This window comes from Rhea pennata, chromosome 1, assembly GCF_028389875.1.
Source record: "Rhea pennata isolate bPtePen1 chromosome 1, bPtePen1.pri, whole genome shotgun sequence".
Taxonomy (NCBI): Eukaryota; Metazoa; Chordata; class Aves; order Rheiformes; family Rheidae; genus Rhea; species Rhea pennata.
Window position 1 is genome coordinate 188,476,904 of NC_084663.1, and position 24,490 is coordinate 188,501,393.

Genomic DNA, 24,490 nt, shown 5'->3' on the forward strand with positions numbered 1-24,490 from the left:
GGACAGAGTATGCGGGAGGGGTAGAATTGAGTCTCTAAAACAGGCCATGCTAGCTAACTGTCAGGACAACTACAGACAATTAATTTATGGTGCAGTGCCAATGTGTGTCATATACACATCCGATGTTCAGGTGGAGGCTCCCACTGAAGCCACACCAGGAGTCTGAGGACGTCCCACCATAGGGATGTGCAAGCTTCAGTTTTTGTACATTTAATATTCCTGATTGGCCTTGGCTTCTCTGAGCACAACTGTGCAGACAAGCCCGTGGCCAAATCTAGTTAATGTTTCTTGGTTTATTAATCTTTCTGTATTTATTGTTTTAGACTTGCCTATATCCAAGCTATTCCTGTAGATATTAATAGATGTTCATATTCTACCTATTTGAGTAAGCTGATTGCTTCATGCCACAAATCATATCTTTATCACTTCAAAGATGGAACTTAGATCTGTGCCAAGCCACTAATGTAATTACTGTCCTATCGCCTCCGCCCCCCTGCTCAGCAGTATCAGCCATATGCAGAATCTGTTACATGCAATTATTTTTGATCAGGAGCTCTACACTAGACAAACAAAAATTGTCTTTCAAATGCTAAGTGTTTGTACAGTATGACCACATGTTATACCTGCAGCAAGTGATAATGAAGGCAGTTGTTTATTTGTTCTGTCTCTGGGAGGGATGAAGGTTGCTCTGGGTAGCTTGCTGTTGAAGCATCCTCTCCCCAGCACCCAACTTGGTAGCTGCACAACTTCTAGGCTGTTGGCATGCCACATCTGCAGGGCGCAGCTGTGCATTGCTTGTAAAAGGGCTGTGTGGTCACCCAGTGGGGTGGCAGGGCCTCAGTTAAAGTTGTAACAACTGTAGTGTTGAGAAAAAATTGACTTGGAGTTTCTAAAAGCTTCTTTTGCTGTGAAGAAGATGCACCAGTGGCAGCAGCACAGTCAGGGCAATGATAGCAATCATCTGCCCGAGTCAGGGGTGCGAAACAATACTTAACCCATAGTTACAGTGACCTCGAAGCTTTGCCTTTCCGCCTCCAGGCCTACATTGCCCTTCTGCAGTATTTCGTGGCTTTGTGGCTTGAGATGCAGCATAGTGGGTATAAACATCCCCAGGCTGAGGGAGAAGTTGGACCCAAGTCTCCTGCATCATGAAATGGTGGGCAGCTTCTGCCCCCACCCTGGGCTTCAAAATAAAAGCCCAGCTCAGTCAGAAATCTGCCCCGAGACAAGGTGGTTGTGCTCTTGGGTGGATAGATGTGACCAAGGCCTGAGTTGGGCCAGCATGTGTTAGGTGCTTCCTTTACTCTAGTGTTTTGTGTTGGCAAGGTCAACACTTACTGTGTAGGCAGCTCCTCACTTACTGTGTAGATTTTTTTTTAGATGGTATTTTGGAAGCATCCAGCTCTCTTCATTGACTGTACAAGGAGCCTAGTGGCTAAATGGGACCCAGTTAAATGTTGAAGCCTGGCATTTAATTCAAGCTTTGCATCGCCTAAGCTGGCTATGCTGAAATCAGCCCTCTGGCTCTGTCCCCATGCACCATGCTAGTGTTTGAAGTCAGCCGTGACTCTTGCAACAGCAGTGATTAACAGATCCTCAGATTTCACACAGAGTAAGAAGTCCTTTTTATTTCCAAATGTGAAATTGCTCCAGAAGAGCTGGTCGCTGACAGTGCCAACACCTCCATTGGCATACAGCATGTCATCCAACAGAAAAGCCAAATGCCGCTAGCGCCTCTGTTGCCAGCTACCCCATCCTACTGACTCTTTCACATCTCGAAACTGCAGTCCCTTCCATGAGGCTGCCGTTTATGGACACCTTGCTGCATATTCCCTCCTCCTTTTTATTTTTTTGAATAACTGTAGTGGATAATGGAATATGACAGATGATGGTAATTACAGCAGGGCATCCCCTTGGTGTCCCCTCCCTCCCTTTTAAAGAACGTTTAAAGGCATCCTAAGCATTTTAAGCAGCTGTAAAGATGGGTGTGGTGTCCTGGGTAGCTTAGCTGGCTAAATACATTAATTATAGGGCAGGTCATGTTGTGCACTCTTGAACTAAACTAGTAACTGCTCTCAACTGAAGCTGTAAAATTGGCTTAAGGTTTTCCATTGGGTTTGTGGCATTTGTATTTAACTTAGATCTTTAAATGGAGGTTGCAGCTGTTCCCCAGGATCTACATTCTCTGTGATTAGACAAATCAGACGTATATGAGTTATTAGAGATCATAGCATGTAGTCTTTTGTTTTCCCAGTATCTGATACACACATATTGTTACTTACAAACAAGGATGGATTAACCAGAAAGGAAGGAAGGGGCTGAAGGGCTTTTGCACTGGGCAGAATCACACCAGGAAGGCACAGTCCAGCTCTATAAAATATGAGATCTCTAATGCCAGTTCATGGCGCTCCATGTACCATCTTCACTGCTCATTCATGTATCCAGCTCTGCTGCATTCATGCAAGATCCTGTTGAAAGCAATGGGGCAGGGTCAGCACCGTTATGCATACAAGCACACACATGCTCATACATATTTATATACACACTTCACAGCATAACCCAAAATTTGTGAAATTTGAAAAAGAGAATCTTTCAATTGACTAACGGGCTTTCAGTCTTCTTAGAAATCTTATATTGGAAGCCAGCTTGGTGAGTTTAGCCTGTACCCTGCATGCAAAAAGTATCTGACAAAACAACTGTTTCACCAATAGACCTAAATCCATGACAGCCATATCTGCACCACCACAGGAAAATATCTGAAGGTGAATCAAAACCAACTGAGAACTGGTGATGTCAAAAAAAATGTCAAAGCAACAGCTTTAGGAGTTGTATTCAGATGGTACCTGTCACAAAATTAGTCAGTATTTGTAAGAGTCTTTTTGCCAACGGCCCCAAGCCCCATGCTCCTGGCAGTCCCCTTGGTCTCTGGCAGGTTTTGCGTTTGCTAAACGGAGCCTCTGAGCTCTGCAGGCAGCTGTTTTGTGGTTTTCTGCCTTGTTCTTCGCACATAAACATGCTGTTGCTTGCACTTCAGGGTCACTTCACAAGTTTAATGTCCGAGCAGTGTTAATCCTATTTTGATCTATTAGAGACTCTTGGGAAATGTGAAAAGCGCTCTGCTTCTGACTAGTCTAGATTAGTAAGAAATTGGCTTTCTGAGGAGGGGCCACAGAGGCACTGAAGTTAGGTAGTAGTTTCCCATTTGATCGCATTTTCACAGTCAGTAGAGGCTGTGAGAAGAAAAGAAACTGCAGGAGATGGTGGCTTGCACTCTACAAAAGAAACTTGGCATTGCTGAAATCCATAGCCAGCTGGAGAGTCAGCTCTCTTTGGGCTATGGAGTTTTCCTGTCATAGCACGCTAGTTTGTGCTTACCAAGTGCATTCATTTCTGGAAGGCATGGTAATGACAAGGCTCAGAGGTAGTTGATGTGATCTGGTTATTAGGGAGGAATGACCAGCTTTAATAGAAAGCACCTATGTCTGAGTGAGGCAGTTGCTCCTTTGGAGCAATTTAATAGTACACTCTGTTGGATTGCTGATGTATTTTGACTGCATCACTGGGATTTTTGCGCAGGACAGACCTTGATTTTACAGTCGTAGTAATCTCTTACCCATCCCTTCATTTAATTTTTCTAGATTTACATCAGTTGATCAGAGAATAGGACTAGACATCGTATCTTTGTGTAAGGAAGCCTTATGTTTGAAGTTGTTGGCTCTGCAGGGCCGATTCAAGTTTCCTGGTTTTGTGAAAGAAATTAGAAGAAATCTAGGATTATTTTTAATAATTATTATTTTTACTCATCACAGGTAATTACAATTTAAACTAAAGTTAGAGACTAAGGCTTAATCCAGGCCAAGGCACACTTTTGTGAGGTACTATAGAAGCACCAAGTAAATGATGTGGCCTGACCTCAACAATTTATTTTGACTGCAATTGGAGTTTTGGGCTTACAGAGATGAACTCACAGAAGTGGGGAAGAGAGTGTGATAAGGAGACTAGATAAGAGGTCTAGCTAAGGAAGGAAGGAAGTTGCTAATGCTTGTGGCCACTCTATGCAGTGTACCATGATAGGCAGAAAGAGTGAGTGGATACAAAAGGTTCAGAAGAGGAGGAGCTCTAGCGGGGCGCAAAATCCTGTGAGCAATATTCGTGGGAAAAAAAAAATAATAACAACCCGCTACCGCAACAAACCCAAAAGGGGGCTGCAAACAAGCAGCCCTTTATGCATGCAGTGTGCTCTCGACGCTTGCCACCTGAGGAGAGCAATTGGCAAGTGCTGAGGAAGAGTTTGTTCTGGTTTCTGAGGGGCGGCATTGTCATGCTAATTGTCCTTTCACTTGCTTGCAGTGGTGCTGTAGTGCTCTCTTGGAAGAATTGGGTGGGAGGTTTCCCAGGACCTATCTGTGACTAAAGGGCTCTCTGCCCTTTCAGCTGATCCAGTGCAGGCGACTGGAGGCCTGCTTTCCCTCCAAACTCCTGTGCTCCTTTTCCTGCCCCTCACATCGAAGCCATTCTAGCATTTTTGAGTTCTCCCAGTGAGTCTGGGATCCAATTTGGTTGAAATCAATTGAGTCAGGATGGTTCATCTTTTTTTGGCAGATTCAACAGGTTCCTTCTCCCTTCTACCACCATTCTCATTTCCAGAGGTGAAGTTCTTCATTGCCAGATAGGGTTCTGCTGTTCCCAGCACTTTAGGAGACAGTGCTATTAATGCTTTATAATGTCCTTTTAACTTTAACAGTTCATCTGAAATTCAGTCATTTTTTGAGAGTCTTAAGTGGTCTTTAACAAATGTAGACCCTGTTTTGCCCTAATTTCCCTTGCTTGAAAAACATCTTTCTGAGAATTTAATTAGAAAGAGTTCTCATTTATGTGGATTCAACCTGCTTCTGTTAGCTCTGCAGCCCTTGGGGGAGGGGGAATCAGATGATACTGTGAAAGCAGTTAGCTAAGACATTAGAAGCAACCATATCCAGGTCATGCAAAGTAGTAAAACTATCTAGCATTCATGTATCTTTAATTGCTTTTATGCCTTTGTAGCTGTTGGGAGAATGTGCCACCGGAGATGAGGCTGTCTCAGGGATTTCTTTTCCATCAAGCAATGTAGATACGAAGAGAAGAGTAGGCAGTGATTGCCCAGCAAGAAAAGGAAGAAGTAGAATTTAGTAGCAAAAATGAACTTAGTGGAGGCAGATTTAAGGAGCCCATATTTGGCCCTGAACTGGGGCAGACATGTTTAAAGCAGCAGCGAAGGAGCTGATAAGCTAAAAGCATCCAATATCTTGTGAAAAGATGTAAAAGATTACAAACTTTTGAGGACTTGCCTGCCTTTTCAGCCTGTAAAGTGCCAGGCACATCCAACCTGTTATCTACGTAGTGATTCATTTTCAGTCTTATAAAAAGATCTTACAAAAAGGGGGTAAGAATTAAAAAATATAACATATATTTTACTGTTCTCTAGAATGTCCTTGTAAAATCTCTATCAGAAAAAACTTTGCCAACTACACCTGCTTTTTGGCAGCTGCTGCAATGACAGCTGAGAATGCAATATGATAAAAATGTCACTTCTGCAAAATAATCTTGGCCCATGGGGTGATCCCCAGTAAGATCTTGTGAAGGGAAAGACCTAGCTAAAACACATCTGTTTTGAACGGTGTGAGGTTTGGAGAAAGCAATGCATGTTGTGAATGTTAAGCTAAGCACAATAATAGGTGGAATGGTTTAAGAGACCAGTTGTTTTTGCTGAAATGGCTTGAGAAAACTTTGTGTGGCATGTACCTGTGGTATGAATTGATCAGGTGACATGAAATTTTTCTTTCTTGGCTTTTGAAGGGGTGGAAAATAAAGAAAAATGGCAAGGAATTAGTAGAACTGTTGATTTACTTTCTCCTGCTGCAGCCATGATAGACTCTGGTTGATTGTTGTTTTAATTAATTAGAAACAATCAGTTTATAAGTGCTGTGATTAGCACAGCTTCAATTTAACCCTGCATGGAGTTCTCCAAACAGAATATGTAGCAGTTCTGCATAATGAAAGGGGAATTCAAAAGCACAGAGCTTCTTCTAGCACTTAGACCAGCTGTAAGCAGTAGGTAGGTAGGTAGCTCTGCCCTACACTGCAGTCCAGACATCCTCTGAAAACACTACGCAGTAGTAGGAGTCAAAATGATTTTCTCCTGTTCTTGGAATTCTAAGATTCCTATATGGCAGTTTGACTTCAAGCCCTTGTTTAAACTAATGGCAGTTTTTTGTATGACTATTTTCTTTTTTTTCTGTAGGTTTGTTGATTGGCTCTGGTTGCGCTCTCTATCCTCTTGGCTGGGACAGTGAAGAAGTAAGACAAACCTGTGATAACCTTTCTAACCAGTTTGAATTGGGTAAGTCACTGTCAGATCATCACACTTACATTAGACTCTCTCCTGTCTGTTGTTCATAAAAGTAGAGAGAGGCCAGGAGGGCAGGCTTGGTGGAACAACCCAGTTGTGAGCATTAGGGTATTCCTATTGCATGTTTCAGGCATGATGTTAAGGCATGGGACTTCTGATATCACTACTGGAAATATTTTCCTGTAAGACTGTGGGCATACACACAGTAGACTGGGTGTATATGTGTAAGACGTATACATGTCTATGTATGTATTTAAGACATCAGATTTAGTAGTCTTGTGATGTGGGAGCTGACATCCCTGGAGTTCTTGTCAGGGTAGACAGACATCATATCACAGAACATGTCAGGTTAATTTATTCCCCCAGTGCAGTTGTCTGTCTTTAAAGTCTGGCATGCTTATGGCCTACTGAAGTTTAAAGAGTATGGTTTTGGTTGCTCACATACTTGGGAAACTGATAAGAAACACTTACTCCCTATGAAAACCTTTTCCCTAGCAAGCCACTGGCCTTAATGATGGTGTCTACACTGAGGGCTGAATGAGAGCTAGGGATGTGGCCAAGCTAGGCTTACTCCCATGGTGGTAGACCTTCCTGTAGAGAGCTCATTGGTGGTCCAAAACAGGCCAAGCAGGGAGCTAAGCATTAAGCAATGTGGATGATCGGGGGTCTAGTGTTTGAGCGCACATGCAGATCCTCATTTACCTAGAAGGACTTGTGTAACTGCTTATTCCCTAGACTGTAAGTGCTCAGGAGAACCCAGATCTTGTATTGCTTGAGGAAGAGGAGGATCTGTAACCCCCCTGATGGAGCAGGAGAGACTGAGCATCCAGGCTTTCCACCGGTTGAGCTCAAACTACTGAGCAGGTGCACACATAGCTTCTCAGTCCTGGCAAACTAAATATTAGAAATCCTTTCAATACCTGAGTGTACAGGGTTCCTGGTAACCTGGTAATAATCCCACTATAAAGAACACTGGGCAAAAATAGTTTCCTAGAGTTAAACACAAACTCATTTCATTATTTTTTTAATTTGTACTGGTATCTTTGTCAGGCTTCTAGAGCAAGGAGTTTTCTCTCTGTCTCCGAAATGCTTCTTAGGCAGATTTGCAAATGAACTGAGACTGAGGGCTGAGTTGCACAAAATAGCATCAAATTGTGGAAAAAAAAATCCTTTAAAGAAATGCTCCAGGCCACCCTTGCTTACACCACTCCTATGCTGTGTGTTGACGTGCATTTGCTCTGGCATAGGACCAGAAATTCTCACTGCCAATGACCTCACCCATCCCTGCCGCTGCTGCTGCTGGTGTTACCAGCAGCCACTACTGACAGTGTTGCCCAGGAGTTATGTAATGTCTCTCAGAAGCTTTACCTTGTTATTCTAATATCTCTGTGCTCTAATATGTTCTGTGCTATTAATATTAACTTTTCCTTCCAGTGAAGCATAAAAACACTTTTTTTTTTCTTCAACCTAGAAGAAAAATGGAGGAGAGGGTGCAACTGAGAATAATAATGTATAGTCAGCTATCAGGAAAAGTGCCTCAGAAATATTCTCAATTCTAAGGAAAGGTCTTTCAAAGTATGTAGCCGAAGGACTGGGAAAAAAAGACAGAGCAGCTATTGTAGGGAACAGTCTGGTCATCTTAGCTCCTAATCAAGCCCATGCAGAAGTCTGGTTTTGTTCCCAGTCAGCCCATTCAGCAGCACCCCTGTTCGAAAGGCTGACCAGCCAGCTAGCAGGTGTAGACTGAAGCTCTTCCACTCCAACCTGTGAGAAGCTCTGTTCCTGTGAGTCTTGCCCTTGCCTCCTGGCACTCTCCTCCATCCCAGACCTCAGTCATTTCTCGGTATTCTGCTCTCTTCAGCAGGCAGAAAAGCGCTACCCGTCTGCAGTATTATCTGAAAAATAAAAATGCCAGATGAGACTTTTTTTTTTTAATTGGCCAGTCTGAGCTCTTTGGTGACCAAAGGTGATTCCAAACTATAGCTATAAACATGGATGTACACACAGTGAGACTTTGAGACCATCTTTATCATCTGAATTTACCTTACTGTCAAGTTAGATAAATTGAATGATTTTTGCCAATGAAGTCAGTAAAAGAATTCCAGTGAAAGATTTCAACTCTCAGCTTTTTCTTCCAGTTACACATAGCGATTTTGAACAGGGGACATATTACATTAACTGTGAAACTGTATTCTGACAATATTTTCTGGATCAGGAGTATACTGGGCATGTATTAATGCAAAGCTAGACTTGACTGGAGTGCTGTTCTCACTGATGTGTTAGAATCTTATGTTAACACATTAATTAACAGATTATAGTGAGAACAGAAATTTGCTGTAGTGGTTTTCACTCAGCCACTAAACAGCTTTTTTCCACATACATTGGTTGCGAATTTAGATGATCAGCTTGGATTTTAAGTTAATGTCAGTGCCTGGCTGATGCTGAGTTACCAAGGTCATCAGTAAAGAAGAGGTACTCTGTGAAGACTGTTTAATAGCCAGGATTCTCATCTTTTTTGAGGAATACCTCTTTGCTAATGATAGCCCAAATTCTCTAGTCTTTTCTCAATCTTTAGAGACTGGTTTACTCATTATAGCCTAAAGGCCAAAACTGATATTTCAAAGATTTAATCTCACTAAATCTGAAGACAAATTTAAGTAATTATTGCTTTGATTTGAATATTTAATTTGATTAATCTGCAGTGCTATGCTGTCTGATTCTCATTCTGTGAAATGAGTTGTCTTAATAACCAAACATACACCCACTGCATTCAAAGTTTACCCTCAGAAAAGCTGCACTGCAATGAGCCTTGGGCTGATTTGTTGATGTGAGAAATGGTGGTGATAGGAGAGTTGATCCTCCTCCTCCTGCTCCTGTGGGTGCTAGCTAGGATGGCATTATGAGCCTAATTCGCAGCCCATGCAGTTATTCTCAAAGGAGAGGGCTCTCACAGGGGTGCTGAACAAGACAGCACTCTGCATCCTCCTCAAGGATGCCGGAGATGCTGTTCTGGCACAGACAAAGTGGGACGTGGGGAATACATATGTGCTGTTAGGAAAAGAGGGTCAAAGTTGACCAACTTCGATCACAGAGCCAGTGAAGGTAGGATTCAGTGGTGTGTGAGATTTGTTCTGCACCTGCAATGAATGAGGGGAAAAAAAAAAAGGTTGAGGATGGAAGTAGAAGAGAGAAATCAGGAGCTGGATCTACATTATTGGAGGATGAGAAGGACAAAAAGTGAATACAGAGGCGAGATTTTAAGAACTCACTTGAGAAACAACTGAATTTTGCATTGTAGAATGCTATGTTAACCAGAAATATTCCAGAATTAGCAATTAAATGAAAATAACTTTAACAAAACAAGACAAAAAACCCTGAGACATGCTCATAACTAGATGAATAAAAAGAAGGAACTAGAAGAAATAAATAGCAATGTTATAAACCCATAAAAATCCTAATCCTTAGGGGCTGTGCTAGATAAGAAATGCATTTTCATGTCTTCAGTCACTCTGACAAAGGCTTCCGAATAATAGGCTCTCTAAATACTGCTGAGATAGCCCATACTGTGAAGAGAAAATACCACCCCCCGATCTTTATATACATTCCAAAGCAGTATTTAATAAAGCTGCAGGAAAAATAATCATGCTTTTAATTTACATATAAGTGGATTTGGGTATTCTTTTCTTAAAAAAAACCCAAGCCCATTTTTTTTTGACATCTTGAAATGCCTAGTAGTTTGTGCTTTCTTTAAAACTGGATATTTATTTCTGTTTTTTTGTTATGTGAACTATGTCCAAATGGTTTCCTTACACATTGGTGTATTTAATTGGGTTATTTCTTTTCAATTAAATAGAAGCATTTGTATAACTCAGTCTCTAAAAGATGGAGTCATTCTTCAGTTGAAGATATCACGTCAAGGACAATCCAAGTTGCTGGTTAGATCAAACTCAATAGACTAGCTGTTTTGGTAATGAGAATTGTGAGTAACCTCCGTAAGTCAACAGTGTATCTGTAGAGAGGCCCGCCATCTACTCATCGCTAGTAATCTGTTTCTGCATTCATGAAAAATAACCCACACTGATAACATTAGGGCTTTGACAGATGAGGTCTGGCAAATCTTGTTGGAGTGGATTAAGTCCATGGTGTTCCCAGCCCTTTGTCCTGCCCCTCTGCTTGTACTTCCTGGCTATCCATCAGAGTGCGCAGAAATATTGCAGCTTCCAGGGCCCCGCTCTGTACCAGTTTAAATTTCCTAAGGTATCTAAACCAATACAAGATATTGTTCCCACCAAAACAGCAGCTATGGACTAGAGGCTTCTGCCTCTGTTTTTAGGATGGTAACTCCTAGAAAAGGGGCAATATAAATAACTGGGATGGAGAGAAAGGAGGTGTTGGTATTTGAAACCAGCACAGTTTGCTTAGTGACCAAGTCAAATGTTCTTCATCTCGTTAGTGTTTGGCCATGGGCTAATTAATGTCTGAGGTACAGACTAGCGCCAAAAGCTAGCAGTGCATGTGCTAAGAGACTGTCTTACTCTTTTACCAGATATTTGAGGAAGGATCAAAATCATAATCTCCTGTCACAGCACAAGCTGTTACTGTTATGCTGCATTATTTATACACTGGAATTGCCCATAGGCCCATTCAGGGCAGTGCTAATATGGTAAGTTAGGCTCAGCAGTACAGAGCTGCTGACTGAAAGAAGGGAAAGTCATTCAGATCTGCAGAATCCTGTATTCTGTAAAAGGAATTAGCAGGCAGTTTCCCAACAGAAAGTATCTTTATAGCATATCATATAGTGCACATTTAGTTTTGCTGAGCTAGAACCACTAACATCCTCTTTTGTTTTCATTTTTAAATGCACTGCATAATAATAATAGCTGAAAAAATGAAGTTTTTGAAAGGAAATTTTAAGAATCAGAGGGAACCTGCTTTAAATTGAAGACCACACCAAACACTTGCAAAAACATCCATATTTTGTAAAACTTAAACTGTGTGAAGAAAACTTTTGAACTGACTTTTTTTAAAAGGAAAATGTGAGTGCATATGTGTGTGCACATGTTAGGACTAATTTTCAATGACTAAAATCAATAAAGGACTCCATTCTTGGTCATAGATTTCCCTAGACACATAGACAGAGGCTACTGAGCCTTTGGGTGCTCAGAGGTACCCTGGACTGGAGAAGCAGTGATACTCCATTGTGATGGGTGAGGAGGTAGCTATGTTCCACTTAAGTTCCTGGAGAGAATGCAGCATGTGCAGTTTATCTTGCCAAACCAAGCTTCTTGAGAGATAGCAATGCAAGACCAATACCTAAGAGTCTGCACAGCAGAATGGTTGTTGAGTGAGATTCATTTGTCAAAATGTGGATGTCTCATATTGGTTTAGGTACCTTAGGAAATTTCATCTGTCCTCCAGCTGCCATCCTCCAGGCACCAGATGTATGAAATGATATTATTCAATTATTTTATTAACCTGAAAGAACAAGGACACTAAATATAAGATGATGTCCAATTTTTAAATTAAACTACATGGAAAAAAATGTTGTCTTCCTTTTGGGTAAATATGGCATATTTGGGCAGCTACAGCTCAGTCTCAATGCTTAATCCTCCAGAATCTTTTTATCTCCTTTTTGTGAGAGACTACTTTTTATGTTGTGTATTTCCTACCTAGGACCTGTTTTTTCTGGTGGATGATCATTTGTGCTAAGGAGCATTCCATGAACATGGCTTGGTGTTTACTGCCTTCAGAGCTGGCAGCAAAGGCTTACACCACCTCAGGAGTTGGCATGCCATGCCCCATGTATCCGCCTACATCCTGCTCCCACAGCATGTCTTGCTGGCAGACCAGCTGGGCATTAGGGTACAGCACTGAGCTGCTCGGGACTCACACTTGTGAACAGGGACAAGTGCAGAAATGCCCGGCTGCAGCTGAGCAGCAGTGCAGGGAGAGCTGAATGGGAAGGGACTTGCTCCCAAACCTGATGGCTCACAGATGACAGGAGCTGCCACTGAACGTGGTTTGCATTAATTGGCCGGGCTGTGGAGTACGGCTGATGAGGACTCAGGCTGAGAGAGACAATTATTACTCTACGTGCTGCTAGAGCCTCAGCTCTGGGTCTGTGTCCAAACACAAGACATTGGTTTACCTTTATGTGAAAAAATTAATGGAAGGGACCTGGGGCTTCAAGCGTGTGCCGGATTTCCTTGAAAATTTTTCCCAGAATCACTAAGGACCTAATGTGAATGGGTGTAATTTTTTTGTTCCCAAGCTAAATGCTTAAATTGAGTTTTGTGAGAGCTCCCCTCACAAAGTACCCTTTGTGGTTTGGCTGAAGTTATAGATGTTGTGGTCTTACTCATTTAACCCTGTGATAACAGAAAAACAAGGCACACTGCCTTGTGTGCCAAGCCAATGTTTTGTCACCAAAGTGAGTTTATTATTAAAAACACTAAAGAGTTAATGTATTTTTGAAAATAACAAAATCCTGAAATTACCTGTACTTATTTGAGTTAATGCCATTGTGGCAGTTCTTATGAAGCTGGGAACAGTGCCCTGACCTGTTTTTATGCAAATCCTCTTGGATCCTGTCTGCTTGTTTCATGCTCTCCACCTGTCCTCCTCTAGCACTAGCAGTCACACACACAGACATCCCGGTGTGGTGGGCCAGCATCGGCCAAAGCAGATGGTTCCAAAAATGCACCTTTGATGGCCCTCCATGCTGACTCTTCTCTGAATTACTGTGAAAGGGCTCTCCTGGCCGCTTTAAGGAGAGCAGCTTGAAAGGCTGGTTCCCATCCTGAACTAAACAGGCAGCTATATTGTTAAAAGCTGTCAGAGGCTTCTCTGCTGAGGGGTATTTGTTTCTTCAGATCGTTATTACTAAGACTCTCCTCTACCACTTTTAGAGGGTTTGAAATATCTTAAAGAGAACTGTTGACTTGTAATTACTTTTGCTGTAGAAATATTAGAGTAAATGATCTTCAAAAGTGCAGTTACTAAAATAACAACATAAAAACCCCACAGAAAGCAGTGAATACAAAAAAAGCTTTGTTAACTAGTTAATTGGCCTTAGGTGGCATCATTTCAGCATCTGTCTGAGTGTTGACATACAGCATCTATCTGAGTGTTGCCAAAACTATGAAGAAAAAGATTTTGAAGGCAGAACAGTTTATTAGAATCCTATTAAAAAGAAAGCGCTTCCAAGCTGTGTTTTCTTCTGAGCAATCTATCTGACAAAGCTTGCTTTTTTGTTCACACATCCTCTGCAACAGCTCAGAGTTCTTACCAGTTTTGGTGCCCCCTCCCCCCTTTTTTTTTGATTGATGCAGAGAACAATTTTTATGGGCGTACCTGAGCTTCAGCTGCTGCGTTCTCAGATAAATGAATGAGTCAGCCTACACGTTAGTAAAGGAAGTGTTTCACCAAGAAACAATTCCCCTTCAGTGCTACCTAGAAAACTTCCATTCTTAAATGTTTATAGGGCTCTGGTGACCATATCAAAACCAACATACATTCTGTCCAACTTAAGGTGCTTTCCTCTGATGCCAGAGTTAGGCCACAGTCATGCAAGGACCCTTTGTAGTCAATGGAGACAAACAGGGACATCCAGAAGGCAGTTCAGACCACCTGAGAGCAGACACCTTGTGCTCTTTTGTTACTTTAGCAGGATGGCTAGAATTATTATTTAGAATCCCTTTGTAGGTAAAAGGAGAAACATGGGGGCTACTCAAGCAGAGTACACCTGCCATACTTTAGACATCTACCCTAAGGTGAAGTGCGTCGTCCTCTATAAGCAACTTTTTCTCCCCATTGTCACTAGAAGAAGTTTGGGGCGCTGGTTCAGTCTGGCTCTCTGCACTGTGGATTATCTAAAGAGAGGTGAAGTTAACTTCACTTCCTGCAGGGAGTGACCTTATGGCTGATTTCTTTGAAGGGGTTGGGAGAGCTCCTTGTTAGAGACATAAGCTATTTGCTCTTGGGAATTTGAGCATTGAAATTGTCAGGTAGCATTGGTTTGTCCTCACTGTTCCACAGTAAAGGCAAGCCTACAGCAAATTTGAGGCTTGATTAAATGAAATTCTGTAATCCTCCAAAGAAAGGAGGATTTGGTCATACGAGTGTCTGCAAACAGCAGAGCTGAAGAATTTCACAGTTACTACATTTTATTTTGCAATTTTCATAATTCTAAACTTTTTGAGACTTCCACACATGTGATTACAGACCAAAATACCCATAAAATTTCTTTAAGAAACAATAAGTAAGCAAAATAGCTTGATCTGTACACACTTAAGAAATAATATTTTCTAAAAAAGGAAACAAAAAGTGCCTTGAGAAAATCACATCCCTACAGCAGACAGAAAGAAGCTATCTTCACCAAATTCATTATTTTCTCCTAAGCTATTTGTTCAGCTGCAGTTTTACCTTATATAGTGTTCATTCTTTCTTTCACATAACTACTAAATCCTTTTTGGATGCATTCCAAGTTTTAACTTCTTTTTCTGCTTTTGTAGCTGATTTCACATGACTATTTTTCATTGTTAACTATGTCAAGAAAAAAAATTCTTTCGTTCTTTAATTTAACTTGGCTTTGTTTCAAAATAATCATGCCTTCTTATTTATTAGCTGATTATCTCTTACATTAATTTGTGGCTTTCATATCTCCAAATCCCTGTATATCCCTTACCATCACACTCTTTACTTTATTCTCTGATTATTTTTCCAACACCCTGATTGATTGCATGAATTCACATTCCCCTGTAGTACTCTCATGTGAAGCTTTTAATTAGAGTTTCTGCACAAGTTTTTGCAAGCAGGAATTGTAGTTTTTATTTTATTCTTCAGACTAGAAAAAAAATCTTGAATTTTTTTCTTCCTCTTGGAAGCCAGGCTTTACTTACTTAAATGATTAGAGTCTGCCAAATAATCTAGGCTGCAAGCCTGGGATAGTCTTAACATTAAGTAAGGTGAAAATATTTAAGATACTAAGTCTTGCTATTAACAGGTTTGCATCCAAGACAATTACATATACTAGATTTTTTTTGTAAGTGTCATTTATTGGTTATTTTAGATGAAAATCATATGTTATTTCCAGGAACTATACAACTATGTGTGATAATTTTTTATAAGGTATCATGAATATCCTGGTAAAATTCTATTTCTGCAAATGGGTCCTGGCAGAGTTCCACAGCAGATCAACTATCCATAGAGTTTCTGTTGCCAAAGTTCACTCACCCCCAAATTTGTCTTATATTTTTGCCTTATATATTTGAGGTGATCTAGAGGGGCACATACTGTGGCCTTGAATATCACGTTAGAAGTCAGGCATGTGAGTGTTTTGTAATAAGCCCATCCACCACAGCAAAACTTGTGTTCTGCATTCTTTGGCTTCTTTTGCTTTAGTAAATATTCTCTTATATTCTATGGGACTCCTTTCTGCTGTATCTTATTTTGGTATCCTCCTCACTCACTTTGCTCTTTGTACTTTTTCCTCAAGGAAAGGAGTGTAATGTTCCCACTCTTTCCTCCTTTTAGTTGCTTGGAAAATGACCTTCTAGCTCTATAGCTGCAGGGTCTCTGATTCATGATTTGAAAATGAATCCTGACACTCTTACTGCGAATCCCAATAAACCAAATCTGAAGGAAGGCAGAAGTCCTAATGGCAGGCTACAAATTTACCTGAGCTGACTTGGACAGTCCTGCCTCAGTGAGCAACCAGAAGGCAAGAGCTCCAATGCCCTCCTTTATCAGACAAAAGGAAACAAAACAAAACAAGGAACCAGACCTAACAAAATGCTGAAACTGCAGCTTCTTTCTCCATACTGACTTGTCAGGTGAACAGTAATTTGTAAAAAGCAGCATCAGTTCTGTGCAGAGAAGGAAGATGCTGTGATGCATATCAGCTGTATCAGCTAGAAGGGTACTTCAGCTGTTGGGAAAATCACTTCGGCATAAAGCCAGACCCAACTCATCCTATGGGCAAGGACATATGCACGTTCCTGCACACACCTACATGCCCATATATATATGTATGCCTGCATGCATTCTCGAGGAAAACATGAGCTGTGGTGCAAGGGCTGGGGATTTGGGGACTGATGCAATTTCACTTAATTGTTTTAACTGCAACATATAATTAGGTGGATGTGAGGGAGAAAGTCCGGAGAAGGGAAGACTTTACTTTGGTTGAGGAGGATAGGATTAGAGACCTTCTGGGCAGGCTAGACATCCACAAATCCATGGGCCCAGATGGGATGCACACACGGGTACAGAGGGAGCTGGAGGATGTTGTTGCCAGGCCGCTCTCTATCATCTTTGAAAGGTCCTGGAGAACTGGAGAGGTGCCTGAACACTGGAAGAAAGCCAGTGTCACTCCAGTCTTCAAAAAGGGCAAGAAGGAGGACTGAGGCAACTATAGGCCGGTCAGCCTCCCCTCCATCCCTGCAAAGGTGATGGAACAGCTCCTTCTGGATGTCATCTTCAGACATATGGAGGAAAAGAAGGTGATCAGGAGCAGCCAGCATGGATTCACCAAAGGGAAATCCTGCTTAACCAATCTGATAAACTTCTATGATGGAATGAGTGGCTGGGTAGATGAGGGCAGAGCAGTGGATGTTGCGTACCTTGACTTCAGCAAGGCTTTTGACACAGTCTCCCATAACATCCTCCTAGAGAAGCTCAGGAAATGTGGGTTAGACAAGCGGACAGTGAGGTGGATTGAGAACTGGCTGAAAGGCAGAGCCCCAAGGGTCGTCATCAGTGGCGTGGAGTCTAGTTGGAGGCCTGTGGCTAGTGGTGTCCCCCAGGGCTCAGTACTGGGTCCCATCCTATTCAACTTCTTCATCAGTGACCTGGATGAGGGGACAGAGTGCCTCCTCAGCAAGTTTTCTGATGATATCAAGCTGGGAGGAGTGGCTGACACACCTGAGGGCTGTGCCGCCATTCAGAGAGACCTGGACAGTCTGGAGAGCTGGGTGGAGGTTCATGAGCTTCAACAAGGGCAAGTGCAGGGTCCTGCACCTAGGGAGAAATAACCCTAGGCACTAGCCCTTAGCTCTGCAGAGAAGGACCTGGGAGTGCTGGTGGATGACAAATTGACCATGAGCCAGCAATGTGTCCTTGTGGCCAAGAAGGCCAATGGTCTCCTGGGGTGCATTAGGAAGAGTGTTGCCAGCAGGTGGAGGGAGGTGATTCTGCCCCTCTCCTCAGCCCTGGTGAGGCCTCATCTCGAGTACTGCATCCAGTTCAGGGCTCCCCAGGACAAGAGAGACATGGAGCTACTGGAGAGAGTCCAGCACAGGGCTACAAAGATGATAAGAGGGCTGAAGCACCTGCCTTATGAGGAACGGCTGCGATAGTTGGGCCTCTTCAGCCTGGGGAAGAGAAGACTGAGGGGGGATCTTATCAATGTGTACAAGTACCTGAAGGGAGGGTGTCAAGGGGACAGGGCCAAACTCTTTTCAGTTGTCCCATGTGACAGGGCAAGAGGCAATGGGCAGAAATTGAACCACAGGAAGTTCTGCCTGACCGTGAGGGGGAATTTCTTCCCTGTGAGAGTGACGGAGCACTGGAAGAGGTTGCCCAGAGAGGTTGTGGAGTCTCCTTCTCTGGAGATCTTCAAGGCCCACCTGGATGCAACCCTGTCTAACGTGCTGTAAGTGACCCTGCTGAGCGGGAGGTTGGACTGAATGATCTCCAGAGGTCCCTTCCAACCTTACTGATTCTATGATTTTAGAATTTTGACCTTAAAAAAATGACAGACTTCAATGCTGCAAACTGCAGTTCTAATATTTAATATGATGGGCTCCATGAAGGCAAAGTGCACTACTTGATGGTTGAATTTAAGCTCCAGTTCTGCAAAGCCCTTAACTATTTGCTTCATTCTAAGTACATGACTACCCCTGCGGATGTCAGTGCAATTAAAGTTGAACATGAAGAAGGATCCTTCTATGGTACTTACTATTGTAATGTTTATAAAAATACATGTTACGAAAACTAGGTCCATTTTCTCTAATAGAAGACTTTTCTGTAGGTATATTACTATTTGATTTGGTGTTACATTTAATCATTTGTAAACCCTGCCCTTTACAAAGCTTCATCTTCCTTTTAAGTGGAGAGTTTAATATCAAAGTGAAGAAAAAGTCATTTTCCAAGTTAAACTGCAGCTAAATTGCCCAGTTACTGACAACCAACAATCTCTCTGTAGGGTGCAGTGGATTAAAATAGCTCATACGTGCATTGAAAAAGAGAGCATCAGAGCAAAAACACAAACTCAGTTTTCCTTTTCCCTTGTGTTTGCACAATACAGTACAGTACAGTATTATAAAGGGGGTAGTATTATTTCAATCTGACACGTGGCTGTCCGGTGCAGTCAATCATTCATTTCAGCAGATACATTTGAAACGGAGTCTCTCAGGCTTCACAGCTATACTTAGCTATGGACTTAGAGCTTAGTTATACTTACAACAGGTATAGCTAAGTCCTATGCACTCAAATACCCTCCTAGATACAGGCTCTTCTTCAGCACAATAGCTCCAAATGCTAGTCTGCTCAGCATCATCCAAGTACAGACCAAGCTATTTTATCCAAGGCTTCCCATGGCTCCTGACACAGGCTGGAAATAATGGCCAAGTTTATTGCTGGGTTATTACTGCGCTAAGGTCAGTCTCCCCGCTCTTTCATCCATTCTCCTGCACTTTCCTGTTCTTTCATTTGTTCATCTTCACCCAGCTCATACTTGTGAGCTACGTTGCATTTGTTAGATCAAGGCCTGCCATGCCTTAGAGCATTAAGTAGGGCAGTGATCCTTAGAGTAAATGGAACACAATATAGAGAAATAACTGTTATTCTCCTCATCCCAGATTGAATGTGCAACTGGTATTTCTAGCGCATTTCTCTGACACTGATTTAACAGTTCTGTCTTCCTAATGTGCATTGTATGTACTCTCTCCTTTCCTACTGCCAATGCACGAAAGTTGAAATCATACCTTGAAAGAGGTCAAATTTCCTTTATTCTACTCCAACTTATGTCACAGCTGAGAAACTTTGCACACTGCTAGCAGGTGAATCTTTAAACACCTTTAAAAATCGCATTTAAATATTTATTTTCTCTACCTGGAAATAGCATGAGAAAGAATTAATTTTTCAAGTTACCATAACTACAATAGTTTCAGGAATACTTAGCAATTAAAAAGAAATGTCAGATGGCAGCTATCTTATCACAAGAAATGCTTTAGGGACTCCCTCCATGGTATACACATGATGATTTTCAAAGCAGTTCTATGGATTTAGACACCCTGTATATGCTTAAATCCTGTTTTGCAAATCCCAGCTGAAGCTGCAGGCATGTGTGTGTATACAAACAAAGAAATGGAAGATCTATAGGCGGGTCGCTCCTGAGACTTCTATGAGGGTGAGCAAGGATCAGCATGCAGTACATTTCATTTCCAGTTGCTTCATTGCTCTCTGTGGCTTTCCTTTGATCTTCTCTGTAGGAAGACAGACTTACTGCATAGTCTTCTCTAAGGAAGCCAAGAATGGTGTCAATCTACAAAGCATAACCAGATAACAGCAAGTAATTTTAAGGGGAGAGGCTAATAATCCCAAGCCTAAACTTCAACCTAGTTGTCTAGTCATGTGGTCACGTCAGGATTTTTTTTTAAAAAAGCAAGTTTTAAGGATTTTGAAGAAAAAATGAAACAAGTACTATGCTGCTTTGGTGTCAACCTGAGGTGGCACAGACTAATGCTTAATGTGTTTAATTCCAGAGCATCAACTCCTAGTCATTTTGCTATCATTATTAACCGTATTGATCATAATACCACTATTGCACTGGTGTGTCTTCCATCACTGCTCTGTGTGATCACTGCGTCCTGACATTACTGTCTAGGTATTTAAGAGGTTGGATTCGGGGACTCCATTCCCACAGCAGACACCATGCAGTTGCTCCCTCGATATCATACTCCTTTGCCACAGGAGCCTGTTTTGCCTCCTGGAAATTCAGTGTCCTGGTCAGTCACCCACTCCATATCCTGCTCTGCAGATAAGGCTGTGCCATTACAGGTGCCAGGCTGAGTGAGTTTCCTTGGAAGGTACAGTTTCCCTAGCTCCTTCTTATCATGTAGCTACTCAGACAGGGGCATCTCCACCACATAGCTGGAGGAACCCCATGCACCCTGAACATAGGCTTCAGTGTGTGGGAGCTCATTTATTTGAACCGTCAATATGCGCTGTTAGAGAAGAGATTGGGGAGAGAAAGATGCTCCTTAGCCATTGACCTCCCTTCCTTCCTTAAGGTCTTGGTTGTAGGGATTGCTTGTAGGGTAAAGCAATAAAAGAAGGAGTTTTGATTTGGCCCAGTAAAGGTTTATGCCTGTGTGAGTAGGATGTGAGTGGGTTCCTTGCAACCAAATCCTGGTCGTGTTGTCGATCAGCAGTTGACAGCAGAGTCCAATTTCGAGCCCCGTTGTGGTAGTGGTAGGAGTTGATTCACCCAGCTACTTCCGAAGGAAGCAGGTCGCAGCACTGAACTACGTGCAGCAGGACTGAGTGTTCTGCTGGAGCAGCAAAACGAGCTTTCAGAAGCTGCCCGGAGAGCAGAAAAGGAGAAAAAAAGAGAAGGGGGTGGGGGAAAACCTTCTGGCTGCAGCTGCTGTGCAAACCAGTCCCACAGCCTCCCTCCGGACTTGGCAAGCGGAGGGGCCTCCTGTTCCACTGCTAACATATTTTCAGTGCCAGCAACCTCTACTTTAGCTGTCAAGGGTAGTTTCCCCCTGTGTTGAAAACAGCAATTTGCCAACCAAGTGAGCTTGGAGGCTTGTCTGACGAACCATTACAGAAAGTGAAGGGGAGCAATTTAAACAGCTTTGCTTCTCTAATTTCTTGAAAAAACACTAGGCAAACCAATTCCTCCAACGCCGCGTTTCCTTCCCGAGGTGGATCCGCTGCAACCTACAGGAGCGCTTCTTACTGCGCGGGGCCAAAGCAGCCTCCCAGCTTTAACCCTTGGAAACGCCAAGGATGTAGCAAATGCCTGATTTGTGCTTCTTCCCCAGCCCCTGGGTGTCTAACGCTGCGCGGTGTTTCGTTGCAGGGACCTGCGAGATCGGCTGGGCCTACTACTGCACGGGCGGCGGGGCGGCGGCGGCCATGCTGATCTGCACCTGGCTGGCCTGCTTCTCAGGCAAGAAGCAGAAGCAGTACCCGTACTGAGCGGGAGCCGGCCGCCGGGGCCGCCCGGCGTGGAGCGGCGGCGCCCACGGGACTCGCAAGTGCTCTAGCTCCTGCGGCGGGGGGCTGGTGGGGGGTGCGTGTGGGGAAGGGGCGAGCTGGGGGTGGAGGAGGAGGCCCCAGCCCTCCGGGGCCGCCCCTCGAAGAAGGCGACCTCCCCTGAGCCGGGGAAGCTCCGTCTCGGCGAGCGGCGAACCGCTGCCGCGATGGATCGGTGGGAGCAGGGCGGCGTCGGCGGGACGGGGCTGCTCCCCGCGCTGCCCTTCCGCGCGGCGCGCCGGAAAGCACACGCACGCTCGCACGCACGCTCGCACGCACGCACGCGCGCACGGACGTGGACCATGGCACAAAACGAGCAGAGAGGAAAACGTCTCGGTGCGATTCTTTCTCCCTCCACCCCACTTTCTCTTTTTCTTTCTTTTTTTTTTTTTTTTTTTAGAAAAAACTCCTTTCCAATGGTTTAAGATTCAGTGTTACGACACTTTTTAACCTGTACGTTAAACTTAATACGGGGACCAATAAGCCACTTTATCAGTATTTTGTATATGCTCTACACACTTTCCTCCCCAGACATTTAGCCGCTGCTTAATCAGCCCTATAGGACTTTTATTAAGCCTCTGTGTTATCGGCATTATTACAAAAATGCAACATAATTACTTGGCATATGTAGCCTTTGCCTATAGTACTTTTATGAAGTGCAGTAAATGGACGTTTTTCTGTCCATTGAAAATACCACTTATGGTACTGTAGAACTCTGTTGGTTATGTAAGACTAACAGGAAACTTCTTCCAGACATAGACTTTGTCGCTGTTATGTTTAGCTCATTGATGTCGTATTGTGCTGTACCATGTTTATTATTCAATATTCATTTTTGTAAAAAAAAATATATATAAATGTGCTATTTTATGTTTGTATTTGAAAATCTCTGTAAATAAATTTTTCCTTGATCAATACTTGCAGTGCATGGTAGTGTCACCAGATAAAAACATTCCTTTCTTTCTCAGATCCCCATTTAAAGTAATTCTCAGAAGTAATCATGACTTTGATAACCATGCTGTATCCTTTCTGCCTCTAAATACATACATTTAGGTTTCCATTACCTTGCCTGAGCACAGAGGTCTATGGCCACTTAGGACATTCTAGTGTATACTACATTTTTGCATGATGCTGTCAGATATAAAACAGGGCTTCTGGAGACCATCCCCATTCTGGTCTGGCAACTGGAGACTCAGCATCTCACATGACACTGGATATCTCTGTTTCAGCAATTGAAATGAGCCATTACTTTCTTAATAGCATCCACACTGATCAAATGCCTGCTAAGAGATATTCCCTTCACAAGGAGAACTGGCATTCTACATACAAAACTCAGAGAATTCATTTTCTTTAAGAGAAACAGTGTGGCCTTTGAGCTTGGGAATTTGTAAGGAGCTTCTAATCCTTACAATAACTGATACTATTCCCTTTCAAATGCATTTTTCCTTTTTTTTTCCCCAATATGATATTTCCATCATTGTGTATTTCTAACCTACAGTGTGTTCTAGTTAGTTTTATTGGTTAATAATGCTTGCAGCTGTTGTAACAGCTGAAGTCATATGATTGCATTACACTGGACAGATTTTCAGGGGTGTGGGTGCATGGAGATAGCAATGTCAGTTTATAGTGATCAATTCTGATGTAGCTGAGCTGGATTTTGTCGAATTTCATTATAGTCTAGGCAGTATTTGTTCACTGTATGGTGTGGTGAAAATAAAATTGTACCCTCTCCTTCCCAGATTAGCCCATAATAGCTATATCATGTCTGACCACACTTCTGCTGAGAACCACATCAACCGTGATGTGGAGACATAGAGCAGCACACTCACCTTCCTCCTTGCACACCTCTTCCAGTGGCACTGACAGTGGTTGTACACAGAGCACTGTAGTCTTCCTTTTGTGCTTCCAGGTACTTCCTCCCTCGTAAAAGCTTGGCCCATATTCAGACCTACTGCTGGATGTCAGGAGCATTTTGTATATCCTGACATTAAATACGGTTTTGTCCTTTAGAGTTGTGGATTTCAGCTTTATTAAAACCAAAGGCAAAGTAAATACAACTTTGGCTGTGGTTCCCCAAGATTTTACTAGATCCAGTAAAATCTTTGGCAGATATCTCAATACAGAAATGCTGCCTTTATACACTGTGCTATGATGGAAACAGGTCTTTCCTTCCACTGAAACTGCAGTTTGCTATACAAAATTGCATTGACTTGGCTATAAAAATGTAAGTGCTATTATTCTAAATTTGACCCTCCCTAGCTTATATCCTTGTCCATGCATCATGGAGAACATTTTGACTTTTGTTAGTTCTTCCTGTGCTCAGGTTCTGGTTTGATTTATCACGGCAAAATGGAAATATCAATTACTTCATGAAGAAAATTAGCTTCTTATTACAATGCAATATAATTATAGTGTGACTGACTTCCTCTGAGTTTGTTTTTAATCTCCTTTCTTTTATTTGAAATTGAATAAAACAGCAATTTTGAATAATCAAGTGAATGATACACACTGCACCTGCTCTGTAGCTCGTTATCATATAGCTTTCAGCTGCTGTGATATCAATAAACCAATCACAGCTTAATTAGGCTTTTCCATATTTGTGCATTTTGGTTCTGATACCAATTTTGCACTAGAATGTATGTGCCATTTATTATCACATTTCTCAGGCTTCACAGCTACAAACTAATAACTTCAAGGTGGACAAAGGACTGCTTTCAATTTCACAATATAAAATGTCAATGAAATATTTACAATATTTACTCTTTAATTTTCTATTTATTTATTCTTGAAGATGAAGAGCTTAGCCTTGTATTTGTCAAAACAGAAGATGTAAGCTTGAGT

General features: G+C 42.4%; 1 protein-coding gene across 1 annotated transcript in view; it reads left to right on the plus strand.

Moving 5' to 3' along the window:
- The window catches only part of LHFPL6 (LHFPL tetraspan subfamily member 6), a 147,773-nt gene extending 125,207 nt beyond the window's left edge, over positions 1 to 22,566 (plus strand). Inside the window, exons 3-4 of the mRNA XM_062567075.1 lie at positions 6,281 to 6,379; positions 21,477 to 22,566. Coding sequence (XP_062423059.1) covers positions 6,281 to 6,379; positions 21,477 to 21,595 — 218 coding nt within the window. The 3' untranslated portion in view covers positions 21,596 to 22,566. The remainder of the gene's footprint in view (positions 1 to 6,280; positions 6,380 to 21,476) is intronic.
- The last annotated feature ends 1,924 nt before the right edge of the window (positions 22,567 to 24,490 follow it).